This window comes from Mesitornis unicolor, unplaced genomic scaffold (assembly GCF_000695765.1).
Source record: "Mesitornis unicolor isolate BGI_N332 unplaced genomic scaffold, ASM69576v1 scaffold8569, whole genome shotgun sequence".
Lineage (NCBI taxonomy): Eukaryota > Metazoa > Chordata > Aves > Mesitornithiformes > Mesitornithidae > Mesitornis > Mesitornis unicolor.
In genome coordinates, this window is record NW_010206497.1 from 1 (window position 1) to 15,281 (window position 15,281).

General features: G+C 33.9%; 1 protein-coding gene across 1 annotated transcript in view; it reads right to left on the reverse strand.

The window, feature by feature from the left end:
- Positions 1 to 4,384: 4,384 nt before the first annotated feature.
- LOC104546385 (CUB and sushi domain-containing protein 3-like) overlaps positions 4,385 to 15,281 on the reverse strand; it is a gene marked incomplete at both ends in the record, with an annotated part of 30,634 nt that continues 19,737 nt past the window's right edge. The window contains 4 exons of the mRNA XM_010191766.1: positions 4,385 to 4,558; positions 7,779 to 7,964; positions 8,923 to 9,096; positions 9,988 to 10,161. Of these exons, the coding sequence (XP_010190068.1) occupies positions 4,385 to 4,558; positions 7,779 to 7,964; positions 8,923 to 9,096; positions 9,988 to 10,161 (708 nt within the window). The remainder of the gene's footprint in view (positions 4,559 to 7,778; positions 7,965 to 8,922; positions 9,097 to 9,987; positions 10,162 to 15,281) is intronic.

A 15,281-nucleotide genomic window follows, 5' to 3' on the forward strand; every position in this document is an offset into this window, starting at 1 on the left:
CGAGCGATTCTGTGATTCTGTGATTCTTTTAATACTTAATTCTTTTATTCTTTTAATACTTAAGACCTGCTGGTTTATCATTTTAAAGGTCTTTAAGCTAGTTTTCTATGTAATAAAAGATGAAGGTATATTGTATTACTGAGAATCAACACAAAAGATTTGAATTCTAGAATTCTTGGAGCTGCACTGTTCAGTTTTTCACCGATGGATATTCAACTTGTGTTTTCCTATGACAACTTGCAAATGAAGTAAACCATTTTCTATAAAAAAATAATTAGTTCATAATATTTTTGAGAGCATATCTGCATTATTTTGTAGTTACATTAATGTAAATAAAAAGAAATATATTTAAAATCATCTAGAAAGCTTTAATACAACTACTGAAGAACATATTATAGTTTGACATTAGAGACAATTATATTAAGAGATTTTTACAAATTATGTAAAGAATGTTTTCTGTACAGTAGCCCTTTTTTTGATACTTAACTAAGCTTAAGTAGCAGTAATAAGAGAAGTGCTTAAAAAGAAGTAGTAAATGAAGTTGTCTGCTAAAAGGACTCAGAAGACCAAAAGTTAAAAAGTCACTATCTATGGGCTCTATGGGAAGTGAGGACCCTGGAGTTGTAGATGCAGAACAAAACAGAGCTTCCCTTGCCTTGGCAGGCACTGTATGTGTAAACTATACTGTTGGAAGGACTGGTTGGACACATCTTTTTACCGTCAAAAGCATGAACAGATCTGAATGGTGAAAGGAAGAAGAGTAGAACTAGCTAGAATTATGGCAAATACTTGTTTTAGTCCAATGTGTCCAAGAAGCTGACTATATTTTTGTCATCTGTGAAGGAGGTTTATGTGCCAACCTGCAGTTTTGTAGGTTATGCTCACTACTTTTTTTTTCCTTTCATATAGGCCATGCTTCCTTCTTTGCCTGCAAATTCATTGAAAAAAACAATATAACTAAGCACCTCACAGGAGCTGATCTGCACAACTACTTGTGGGAAGAAAGAATGCAGTTATGAAGCTGCAGTCTGAAGGCACATCTGGAGAGTCACAAAAAAAGGGCAGAATTTTGCTTGAAAATGCAAAAGAGAACAAACTTGGCAGCTTACCCCTTGCTGAAGCAGCTGGAAAGCAGGCTAATTGTGAACCACTCTCACTAATTTAGAAGCCAATTTTATCATTACTTAAGTTAACCAAGCTTAAAATGGCACCTTTCATTTGAGAATAATCAAACTAACTTAGTCATGTCTATTGCATTGTGAACTTTTACAGTAAGTATGTGCAAAAACTTCATGGTCCTATGTATTATAATGCTTTTAGAAATCATTTAATGCAAGTAAGTACAAGAGCTAGCTGACTCTGCTACAAAATCACAGACTCAAAAGTTTAGGCTCTTCTCTGTTTACCTATTTCATTATGTGACACATATAAGTAAAAGGATCCTGCCAACCCTGTTTAAAAATGAAATGTAAATAGTTCAAAATCATAGCAAGTATAAGAATTTTTCAAGCTTTCAAAATACTTCATGTCCAAGCTGTTTAGGTGACTTAACATCCCTCTAGATTGAAAACAGCCTGCTACATATTTTTACAAAAAATTTAAAATTACCTAGATCAAGATTTTTTTTGTTATTTTAGGAATTCATATCTTACATTTCCAGCATCATTTATTTAGACTATGAAAAAATTGGGACAGGGCTTATTAATTATTTTATACTGGTAAAGTCTCTACAATAACAGCTTAGTTTTCAGCAAGTTACTTGACATTATGCCTAAAATAATTTTATGATGAAAAAATGAAAATAGGCTTTTTGCTATGCCAAGTATAAATTACATATTCCTCTCATAAATGAAAGAATATGTTCTATCCTAATGCCTAATTATTACCAGAAATTATTACTCTTTTAATCTTAGGAAGGTTAACCACCAGCTTTTTTGATTGAAGGTTACAGAAATAATTTTTCTAAACAACTAATCACATCAGTAAGCGACAGTGATATAATCAATGATAGCATAACAGAACACATTTTTTTTACCTCATGCAGAGATTCAACTAAGTGATTTTCAGTCAGTTATGAGACATCCTTCACTCACATGTGTAACAAATTCTCAGCTGGCATTTAATCATAATGAAAAGGAGGGTATTTAGACTACTTAAGTAAGTACACAGCCATCGCTACACCTATGAGGAATTTTAAGTTGCTGCAAATTTCTGACTTCAACTGATATGCATGAGATGACTGAAAACTGTTTCTGAATGCCAACAGATATCAAAGGAGCATGACAAATCCTTCTAGCTCTAGGAGGTGAAACATAAAGTGCCATGTAACAAAAAATCTTTCTTAGGGATAATGTGACAAAATTTGGTTACCTTATGTTCAGTGACCTAGCATTTTCTGTTTGATTTCATCTTCATATATGAAAAAGAAAAGTATGCTGTATCTCTTGTCAGTGGAACTTCCTATATTATTTATTAATAACCTCACCATCAAAAAAAAACCCCAAAAGTTGAAGGCATTAAAAATGAAGAAATCAAGTTATCAAGGCTAATAATGAATGCTAATGATTTCACATTTTTTTAGATATGAAATATGGTAATTTTGTATGGTAAATTGCAACTTATTATTTCAGACATAAACTTTGAAAAAAAAGTCTCAGTACACTTTGAAAACAAAGTCTCGAAGTTGTCCTAAGCTAGCATTATAATATGTATATAAGCATATTCTGAAACTGTAGCTGACATAATCAGTTTTTACCTGAATATACTGAAGAGATGAAGGCAGGAGGAAAATAAAACTAGGACTGGAATGTGTGACACCCCACCTGGAGTACTGTATCAAGTTCTGGGGTCCCCAGGATAAGAAGGACATGCACCTGTTAAGAGTGGGTCCAGATGAAGGTCAGAAAAATTATCAGAGAGCTGGAGCCCGTTTCCTGTGCAACAAGGCTGACAGATTTGGGGCTGTTCAGCCTAGAGAAGGTAAGACTCCTGGGAGACCTTATTGCAGCTTTTCAACATATAAAATATGTGAGGTGGAGAGAGACTTTTTATCAAGGCCAGTAGTGACAGGACAAGGGGAAGTGGTTTTAAACTGAAAGAAGGTAAGTTTAAATTGAACATAATTAAGACCTTTTTTTTATGGTGAAGGTGGTGAGACACTGGAACAGGCTGCCCAGACAAGTTGTGGATGCCCAATACCTGGAAGTGTTCAAGGTCAGATTGGACAGGGCTTTGAGCAACCTGATCCAGTCGAAGATGTTCCTGGTCGTTGCAAGGGAGTTGAACTAGATGATCTTTAAGGTCCTTTCCAACCCAAACCATTCTAGGATTCTAGTGGAAGATGTCTCTATCTATGGCTGGGGGGTTGGGCTAGATGATTTTTAAAAGGTCCATTCTGACCCAAACCATTCTGAGTCTATGGTTCCCTAATGCTGTAAAGAACCTTGGATTTTCAGTGTGAAAGTGGTATAGCTGTACATAGCAGCATATAGCAGATTTGCATATTGGGTTTTTTTGACCTCTTGTTTTGGCGTAGCTGTAACCCAAGAAAAAAATATGTCACTTGTTTTGTTTCCATTTTCTGCCTTTGAGGATATCTAAGTACTCTGAATTTCATAGGTCTGAATAAGGTCCAAAACGCCACTGATTTCCTTAACCTATATAATGGAAACCTGAGGATGACAAGGAAGAATCTCCCTCCAATATTTATAGAGCATTAAAAGTGATAACATTATTAACATCTATCACAGTCTGTGTTTACATACTTTAAGATATGTGATTTATCCAAATCCCAAATCTGTGTGTGACCTGGATTTCTGTTTTTAACTTGATTGTTGCTTTTAAAGTTAATCAAATCGAAGTAGTGGAACATAACATTCCTAAGAATTAAGTTGTTCAGAAAACATATCTCGACTTCTTATCCTGTCCTGAAATTTGTGAAGGTCACTAGGCTTTATTATAAAGATGGATATATTATGCAACTAAGATGTATAGCTGAGGTGTCATCAAGTCAGTAGATATTTTGCAAGTTAAAAAAGAAATTAAATCATTATCTTGAAGAGATAATGATGCAAAGTTTCCCTGTGGTAAATAATACTCTTTCCAGAAGTCACATTGGAAATGTTTTCAAAAACAAACTGCTTCCATTAACATGCTGTTGAATGAGCAATTTCCTATTCATACTAAATGTCACCAGAAAAGCTTACTTCTCCCAAATTATTTTCTTACTAAGAGTTTTCACTTATTTTGGTTTTACTTTTTTACTTCTATTGAGCTATTACTTCAGTTTTACACATGATTTTCCAGATTTTAAAATGGCCTTCTGATAAAATCAAAATAAATTCAAAACAACTTCAGGGCACGCTCTTTAATTCAAAAATATTACCTGAGCAATGAGGAAGAGATCCACTCCAGTGTCCATTTAACTGACATGTACGAGATGGCTGTCCTAACAGTGATCGTCTACCTGTGCAGGTATAATGAACAGTAGACCCAAACGTATATTTATCTCCAGACAGGAGCGCGTTAGGAGGAACGCCAGGATGGCCACAGTCAATCACTACAATGCATAATTATTGGAGAACAAAAAAGGTTATTATCACTGATCAAACAGTTTGTAGTTATCATTTTCATAACTCCATACACAAACTTTGTGAAGAGGCCTTATAGGGATTTGGGGAAGGGGGACATATTATGTGATTAGAAATGCAAAATATATTGCAGAACAAAAGCTGTGAAACAAATCTTTGAAGACGTCAAAAAGATATTTTAGATATAGATATTGATGTCCAAAGACATTCATTCAGTAAGTTGATCTTCATGGCATGAACACATGCACACACACATACACACACACACACACACACACACACACACACACGCAAGCATGCATTCATGCATTAACTCTTTAGAAAATAAAAAGGAAGACAATATCTGTCAAAGTCATTGCAGAGGTAGAAATTATGCAGACCTTCATCGCTCATCCACTGATTGTCCTGGTTTACTGTAAGTGTTTTGATGCAAAGGCTAGAGGGAACGGAAACCTAGGGGAGTCGACCCCAAGGTGACCCAAGGCTGACCAATTAATAATAATCATACTGTAAACATCACATTCACTATAAATTGTGGAGTTTGCTGAGAATGGCCCCCCTTCTCTACCTCTTCCTCTCCCTCCTGCTCCCACTTCTGTGGCTGACATCTCAAAAAGGACTTGTTCACCATCCTAACCTTGAGAACTACTCCCTCACAATGTTGTCTGAGTATAACTCTCTGTATTTTATAACTGTTATTAATATTAGTTTATTGCTTTAATATCTTATTTTACTAAATATATTTCTATTTCAACCTACAAATCTCCTTTCCTTTTCCTGACCACTCTCCCCAGGTGAGGAAGAAGCATTAGGGTGATAGAGCAACCGTATAAACCATGACATTGGTCCCAAACTATTGCTCATGAAGTAGTTTTTGCTAAATTTTGCTATGAACCTCAGTGCTAATATACTAATTTCATATTCATGGTTTTGTCTACATAAAATTTTATACTGCAAAAATAAAATATTTGTTTACATATTTTAAATGTATTTCTAGGCATCATCCATTTATGCTAATTGCACTTTTATGTTTACATTTATGTCTAAAAGTCCTGGATTCCTAATAACTGCTTTAGAATACCACTCTGCAATCCTACCTTTAACTTCATTACACATCCTTCAAAATTTAATTTTATATTCATGTTGTCAGGTGGGCATTTCATATGAAAAGTTGGTAATATTTCTTCATTTTTTTTTCTGCTAATGCTAATTCATCCTCCATTTTATTTCCATTAGTTCCTTCCTTTCTGTCTCTTTGTTATCCGATCCTGTTCCATCACATATCTGCACAGTATAGCAAGTATGTGACATATAACTGCGTATATGCAGTTATATCTAACTTTTACATTAAGCTCTGAATCAGATTTAAAGAACAAAAAATAAAGGAAGAAGAAAAACAAAAGAGAATAATATCATTAATCTTCAGAGTATGTAAAAATTTCAGGTCAAATTGTATTTTTTTTAGTTATTATGGACAATTAACAATCAATTTCTGTCATAGCAAAACCTCACTTTCATTAAAAGACAACACATTTCAAAGGAATTGAATAATTTTACAGTGAACAACTTTTCCCTTGTTACTGAGTTTCTTCTTCATTAGTCTAGCAGTATTTCAGAAAAAGTTATGATGTTCTCTGAGACTAGTTAGAGATTGAAATTCAGCTAGATAAAAAAAATAATCCAGCCTGGGTCAAATAAAAACTTTGAGCCATCTTTCCACTTCTTTTTCATTGCTCTTACAGTGGAAAAATGTGCAGATTACGAAATAACTGCTCTGCATACGTCCAAAAGGGAAACAATTTGTGAAACACTAGCAGCTAAAAGGCATAGCTGCATCAGAATAACCTTTGGTAAGCTTAATGATTACAAAATATCATGAATAGTGCCTAGATTAGAATTCATTGACCTCTCTATATAAATGACACAAATAAAGCCGAGGATGTCCTTTCAAAAGTACATACAGCACTCTTACTCTCAAAGTTCAGCTTAAAAGAAGAGTAGAATCTGCATTACTAAATTATTTTTCACAATTCTGAAATAAGAATAAGAGATAAAAATAAAAAAGCAAAAACAATAAATCTTTGCACCTTTACCTTTAGTATGTCTTTCTTTCTGGAGATATGTTACATTTAAATTTCTGAAATGATAATGTTACTTTAAAATTTATTGTGAAATTGTAAGAATCTTTGTTATAAGTTTAACTGTGACTTCCAATCAAGCTATTTTTCCCATCAAAGAAAGGGACAATTTACAGAACTAAAGGTTTTAAGTGTAAGAAGAAATAAACTTACTGATTTATTTTTTTTTAATAGAGAGAATAACAGAACTGGAGAAGCCTTAAATACAGAAGATTAGTAAAGGCAAAACAGAGAACTAGTAACTACAATATTGCAAATATTGGTCCACGATGCCTGAATAAGAAAACTTTAGCCTGTTTTCCCTCCACTCTCTAGAAAGTAAAGCTTTCAGCCTTACTCAGAGAGAAATTTTGATCCTAAACCTACAACTTTTTCATAGACTTATAGAGAATTGGGTAAACAAGCTGTTCCAACCAATTAAAAACCTATGAAACATCTGTGGCCCTATCTATATTATAGAAAGTTGTTCATGACAAGCCAGAACAAAAACAAGATCCTTGTGTTGATCCTCTTGCCTTCCTTAGTGGATAGGCCGCATATGACTATGACATTCCATGGACATGATCCAGAGGACATTTTTGGTGCTCTACGGTGCCATTACTATTTGCTTACTGTCTTCATGGATACTTAGATCTTGCTGCTGTCCCAGGAGAAGTCCAGAAAGTACTATAGTATTGTAAGTCAATAATTAGGTGCTATAGTTTTTAACTTTTGGTGTGATTATAGCTTTGTGGCTGAAGGAGGCCACATATTGGCAAATTCAGTGGATGTGTTTTTACCTTCTATCCTTGCTATCAGGGATCATCATGCCGAAGCATTCAGAGATATTTATTTTCAGCTACTACATTTGCCAAGCTTTTTGCTACATATGATAGCAACATAACTGTGCTACTTCTGCTGCTACTGAGACATTTCATCACTACTGCACACACAAAAATGTATACAGATATGATTATCCTAATTGCTGTCATGAGACTGATGGAAATGTTGTGTAGAACAATACCTAGTCTAGTTCACATTCTTTATAGAAGCATACACATTATCTACTTACTAATGCATTCAGGAAGAGGTTTGTCCCAGTGGCCATTTGGCTGACAAATTAAAACAGAAGAGCCAAATAAAAAATATCCAGGATTACAGTCATAAAATACCACTGTGCCATATGTGAAATTTCCATGTTCGATTTTACTTTCTCTTATAGAATTTGCAGGAATTCCAGGATCAGAACAATTGACCACTAAAAAGTAAAAGAACATAGATTTGATAGTCATAAAAATACTGTCTACTAAAATAGTCTTTAAATGATCCTGTGTATGAGAAACTTCCAATGTGTTTCTACTGTGATTTTACACCTTGATTATATATATAATGATACTGAATTAGGAAGATTATACTTATTACTCTGCAATATCAGAACACCAAGGTGATTTATAACAGCTGGACTAAAAATGAGGTTTATTAGGTACTCTTAATAGACAGTACATGTATACTATTGTAAATTTAAAAAGTAGTAACAACAGAAGTGTTTGTTTAAGGTTCTGTAAATGATTTTGCCTTTTGCTTAAGGCAAAGTGATCAAAGGATAGTGAAAGACATCTATTGGAAAGAAGATGTAGTAAATAAAATTACTATTAACACATAACATGACAGGTTGTGTGCAGTTAAAAATCTATAGAAGCTGCTAGGAAGAAGCTGAAAAAGAATTAATTTTTGCATATGTGCAGGCAGGTTACAGCAAAAAGTACATTTTTCTAAATGTGAACAGCCAACCCAATGGATTGTGCTAACAAATTAAAATAAAAATTTAAAAGTCAAGATGAGGAGTCAGATCAATGGAAATTCAAAAGGAAAAAAAAACTATGTTGGCTAAAAATGCAGAGAACATTATTTCAGGATTTAAGCTTTCAACTATTTCTGCATAATTTTGTCTAAAAATTTCTAAAAGCCATTTAAAAAAATCAACACAAACTACAGACACATAAGAAAGATTCTCTGCAAGAGTTATTCTGGCAATCTGAATGTAGAACAGATCTAACTGAAAAATCATAGAATCATGAAACATCTTCTTTAATAAATTGACTCCTGTTAGTAAGAGAGGTATCATATTGTCTTGATAGTGTCCTTTTACCTTCAGTTTATTTTTCAACCTTAATTTTGCAACTAAATTTGAAATCTCTAAAAGCTTTCATTCTTACCTTTGCAGATTGGAGGAGGGTGGCTCCACTGCCTATTCGCCTGACATTGTGCTTTGGTTGGTCCTTGCATAACATACCCAGTATTACATGAGAATGTCACAACATCATTGAAGTTGAAACCATTTCCACTTGTTCTTCCATAAATAGGACTTCCAGGGTGACCACAACTAACGGCTAGCATAGCACAAAACAAAGAAAGAAAAACCAAACAGAGCATGCTGATATCGCTTTTTATGATTTGTGATATAACAGATAATTTTACAGTCATTATATAACAGTATTTTATAGTTTTGATATTACAAGATACTGAGCACTTTCCATGAAAGATTCCTACTTCTCTGAACTGAATAAGAACTAAGACATACTTTATTAAATGTTCAAGCACTTATTTAAATATTTCAGTAAGAGGAATAGAATTTGCCATGCAGTAATCAAAGTAAATGAAGAAAACTTTTCTGAAGAATCAGGACAAAAGCAAGCACTTGATTTTCGTTATTTATAATATCAAATTGAAAGAAAATACTTCAGCGTGCTAGTTCCTCAGGTATTATTTCTTACAAATATGTCTTAATATGACTTAATATTGACAGAAAAAAAATAACTATCTCTGCGAGAAGAAGAAAAAGAAAATATGTTTGTTGAAGAAAATATTTTAATCATTAGTGCTGATAGTGTAATTCAAGAGTATCTACTTGTCTAACTACTGCAGTCAAAGTAAATGTACACTAACTATTTCCAAGAGCCACTAAGGGGCATAAAGCCATTTTCAAATTCGAATATGTAGGTGCCTAAGTCCTATCACTTCTTGAAGAAGTTTCACATACATATATAAATGACAAATATTTAGCAGCCAAAAGATGGAATGGAAATTATAAGTTAAAATTTTAAATTAAATTTTAATCACTTGATAGATGAATCACAGATTTAAGGTGGTCACATTCTTTTGAGGATGTGCTTTATTTTTATTTTTTTTTAATGAATACTAAGTAGCAAGGTTACTCTTCATCTTGTTTGCCATAGACATTTTTGTAACATGAACCAGTATGTTTCGCTACGCTTACTTACGCACACAGGAAGGAAGCTGACCAGACCAGTTGTGATCTTGTTGACATATTCGTACAGAAGAACCAATCAAACGAAAACCAGGACTACACTGGTATACAACTGTGTCTCTATATCCATAATTTTCTCCAATTACTTGACCATTGACTATAAGGTCTGGAATTCCACAGTGACCAGCTAGATTTTTCAAAGTAAATTAAAAAATAAATAAATCAGTAAATATGCCAAATAAATATAAATCTATAACATAAACACACCCCCACAACTAAAACAATGAAATGCTGAAAAATTTTTGTTTATTGATTTAATTCAAAGGTTTATTTTTATTAACTTAGGGAAAACTGCACACAGAAAAAAATTACAAAAAGACAGTGTAGAAAAAAGATTAATTGTCACATATGCTACCAAATTTATTTTCAAAGATAAGGGTAATTCCTTTTTATTAAAACCTGTACAATTCTGTATAATTTCCTTTAGTTTTATTTTGATTAAGATTAAACTTAGTAAAGTTAACTTCATACCATTATACATTTAAATGGATATTAAAAAATACATATAAATAAAAATAATATAAGTACTATAAATACCAATCCATTACAAATATCAACCATAGAATCACAGAATCATAGAATAGCTTGCATTGGAAGGGACCTTTAAAAGTAGTTTAGTCCAGCCTCCCCCTGCAATGAGCAGGGACATCTTCAACTAGGTGAGGTTGCTCAGAGCACCATACAATGCCTCTTTGGGTTTCCAGGGAGGAGGAATCCACAATTTCTCTGGGAAACCTGTTCCAGTGTTTCACTACCCTCATTGTAAAAAAAATTCTTTCTTATATCTCATCTGGATCTACCTTCTTTTAGTTAGAAACCATTTCCCCTTGTCCTATTGCAATACGCCCTAGTCTGTCCCTATGTTTTATATAAGACCCCTTTAAGTACTGAAAGGCCATAATTATGTCTCCCCAGAGCCTCCTCTTCTCCAGGCTGAAAAACCCCAAGTCTGTCAGTCTTTCCTCATATAAGAGGTGCTCCAGCCCTCAGATCATTTTTGTGACCCTCCTCTGGACCCACTCCAACAGTTCCATTTCTTTCATATACTGACAACTCCAGGTGGAGTCTCACCAGAACAGAGTAGAGGGGTGAAACAGCCTCCTTCAGCCTGCTGGCCATACTTCTCTCAATGCAGCCCAGCATGTGGTTGGTCTTACAGGCTGCAAGTGCACATTGTTGGCTCCTGTCCAGCTTATCACCCACCCATACCCTCAAGTCCTTTTCTGCAGGGCTATTCTCTATCACATCATCTCTCAGCCTTTTCTGATAACAAGGATTGCCCCTAACCAGCTGCAGGACCTTGCACTTGACTTTGTTGAACCTCATGAGGTTCACATGGGCCCACTTCTTGAGCTTCTCCAGGTCCCTCTCGATGGCATCCTGTCCCTCAGTTGTGTCATCTGCTGTTCACATAAATCCATGCTGATGTTATAAATACAGCCTTCTTAAAATAGAAATAAAGAAACTTGGACAACTTAGTGCTGGAATCTGACTCTCTGGATTGTCTTCCATTCTTTGTCTCCTATGGATCCCAGAGGAATCCCAAAGAGATTAACTTGTTTGGACTAAAGGTAGTCAATGCAATTACATCAAAATGTCCTGCAACCAAAAACCTTTCTGTGTCTAATTTTCTACCCTGTATTCTCAAAATATGATCAATATTTTATTTACACTATAGAAGTCACAAACAGATGTTTAATCTAGAGAGAGGCTAGGAAAAAGAATGAACAATGTGTTATTTGTTACTATTTTTCTTCATGGACTCTGGAAAATGGGCACTTTGATTCAGCAAATAATGTGGTAATAGAAAATCCTCTGAGAATGGTTGACTTGATGGAGACTGTGATACATGGCAGAGAAGTCACTGCAAAAACAATTAAGACAAGCAAGAAAAACAAGCAGTGTTACAGCTAGTACTTTACTGAAAAAAAAATAACAGCCACCCAGCTTCTGTTCTCCTCTTCTCCTCTACTTCTCTTCAAAAAAACCCTACAAACAAAACTCCAGAAATGTGGGACTGCTAATAAGAAAGGACATTTAGCATTAATATAGTTTGAATTGTTTTTTTCCTTTGAACTTTTAAGTGTTTGAATTAATCTGATGAAATTTTCAGCATTTTGCTCATTCTTTCAGGACTAGAAAATTCCTATTAAAAAATAATCTAAAAAAATTCTGATATTTTCTTATGACTCGCATCTGGCAGCTTAAACCTCATAGAGTATATCATCGTATGAATCATGATAAAACCGTCAGCATTTACAATATAGGTAGTATGTGAACCTTCACACAAATTAAATTGGAGTGTAATTTCACTTCTGTATAAGGAACAGGAGTCCAAATCTAGTAGTGCTCAAGGGTATATTCCCCCCTGTTTGTGTCCCCCCTCCATTTCCCTCAGTGTTACATAAAGACCAGGCATACTTGAAATTTTGTATTTTTCTGGAACAATATGGCATAATAGACATTTGTAAATTTTTTTTCAGAGTTCTCTTGATTCTCCAGGAAAGTTGTAACCTGTTCAGTATGTAGCAGACTTTCTTGAACATGTCACAAATGGCCCAAGTTCCCTATTCTATCACATTTGTGGTGATAAACAGGACTAACTGGACAAGGAGTGAAAACTGAGCTGGAAAAGATGAGTTTCTATCAGAAGTGCAACCAGACAGTTTGCAGTGATTCACACCCTATTCAAGAAAATAATTTTGTAATTGTATTTAATCACAATATTTGGCCTGATTCCTAATTAAGATTTTAGTGTTGCTTTATGGCAACAGAGTGGAAGCAGAATATATCATCAGAAAGGTCAAACTCCGTTTCCTGTGCAGAGAGAATAAAACTGGAGCAATTTAACTCATCGGGTAGCTAAAATCACTCTGCCATTTCTGCAACTGTGTGTGAACATCACAAAAGCCACACAACTGCAACAGGTGAAAAATTCATTGTAAATCACTTGTAAGTGTGACATTAATGTCTCTATCTTTAAAATTTTCTATCTTAAAATTCCCATCCTCTCAGCCTACTTCCTCTTATTCTCATAAACCTTTTAGCTTTTAGTTCTTATTTTGGCTTCTGAGTTTTTTTCTTTCTTCTTTTATTTTCATTTTTTTTTACGTTATCTGCTGACAAGGGGCTAGCGGTGGATGTTGCTTGCCTGGGCCTTCTGTAAAGCATTTGACACTGTTTTTCACAACATTCTCATGGACAAACTGGCAAGGTACAGTTTGGGTGAGTAGTCTGTGAGATGAGTAGGGAAATGGCTAACAGGCCACATTCAGAGGGTGGTGATCAATGGTTTTTACTCAGGCTGAGAATCTCTCACAAGTGGTATCCCCCAAAAATTTATATGGGTACCCGCGTTGTTCAACATCTTAAATTATCTGGATTATGGGATTAAAAGCACTCTCACCAAGGATGACTCACTTTAGAGTACTAACTATACTGCATGACTAATTATGAACTAGTCACTGTTAGTAAAGAAGTGTATATCTTTAAATAGTAAAGCCTACTCCTATGCATATGTAAGGTTTCTAAACTGAAAAATAAAGAAATCCAAATACATGAAGAATATTATAAAACTGTAATTCCATCATAACATAATTCTAAATCAATTTATTGTCAGAATGTTAAGTAATTCAATATTTAAAAAGAGTGTATGCCAGACTTATGACACATCTTTCATGTCAATTTTAAAAACAAATAAAAACCATTTGGTATTTACAGGATTTGTCTCCAGATTTCACTCTGCTTTCTGGGGGAAGTTTTGTCTGACAGATATATAAAAATTCAGAACAAACACCATCTCCCCTTCTCAACACCCCAAAACAATGGCTTCAGCCCTATTTGTTTCATTTTCAAAAGAACATCTGTCATGTAGTTGCATGTGCTAAGCAGTTCAGTATGTTTGCTATTGAAAATGTACATAATGGTATACATAGTTCCTGTTAAAAGAACCTTGGAGAACATTACTGAAATTTCCACTCATTTAGGTAGCTGAATAAAACCCCTAAGTTACAATAAAGTCAGAGACTCATTAACATTTTCTATAGCTTTCTTTTCTTTGTTTGCTTTATTTTCCAGCTGTACTTCACAAATCCATAGAGACTGTCTCCCTCAGAGGAAATAAAGACCTTTCACTTACAGTAGTTGCTATCACTACTGCTCCAATACCAAGAAAAAAAAAAAGAGGAAGGAAAAAACCAAACAATCCCCAAACCAATAAAAAACCCCATCAACATCCACACCCAGATCTGGAAAAGTAAGTATTACTTAATTTCTCTTCCATTCTACCCTGGTTTTGTTTTATTTCTTCTAAAATCAAAGTGTTTAATTATTTTTCTCATTACTATTAGTAGAATTCTTTCTGTTACTCATTTTCCTCTTAAAATAACTGTGAAGAAAATAATTTCCAAATGTTCATTATATATTAAGAACATGACCATATTTATTACTGCATATCCCTGTGGGTTTTTATATGATCAATTATGCTAATTGATTTTCAAGACTTCCATTTTAAACTCTTATTTTAATGGATTAGCTAGAAATAAAGATATTTATTTTCCTTTCTTGAAATGCTGAAATGAATTTTTGAAGTGTTGTTCAGTAGTCTGATGCTTTTTTTTTGTTCAGATGTGAAATTTAGTAAGAAAGTGAATAAAATCATAAAACTGATTGTTGTAATAACTAACTTTCATTCAATATAACCATAAGATGTGTCTTTTGAAATGAGATAGCTAAATTATTCCTCCTAAATCCAATCCAGGTACAAAGCTGCTCAGGAACTGAGCTCTGCAGGTAGATTGTTTTCACTGGGGACAGAATCCAATTACTGCAAACTAGGCATCAGATTGAGAGAGCTCTCTGTAAATATGAAGAAAATCTGCCAGAAAAACTATGGCAGAAAACTGAAACCAGATGCAAAAAGATAAAGTAGAAAGCAAATGACTACTGAGAAAAAACAAACAAACAATAAAATAAAAAAAGAGTACTGCTGGGTAAACAAAGATTCAGATGTTGTCAACTTTTTATTTTTCTTGTTTGCCAGGAAATTTATTTTGCAAATAGAGCATAAAGCATTTAAGAAGTGCTGATTTTATTATCAATTTACAGTCCTGTTTAAACAGCCAATAAGTCACTGAATATTTAGTTACTATGGATAAAAGTCTTAATAGTACTGTTATTATCTAATGGAATATAATTTTTTTATCATCAAAGTAATACTCTGATTCTAAAACCACTTACAACAAACAT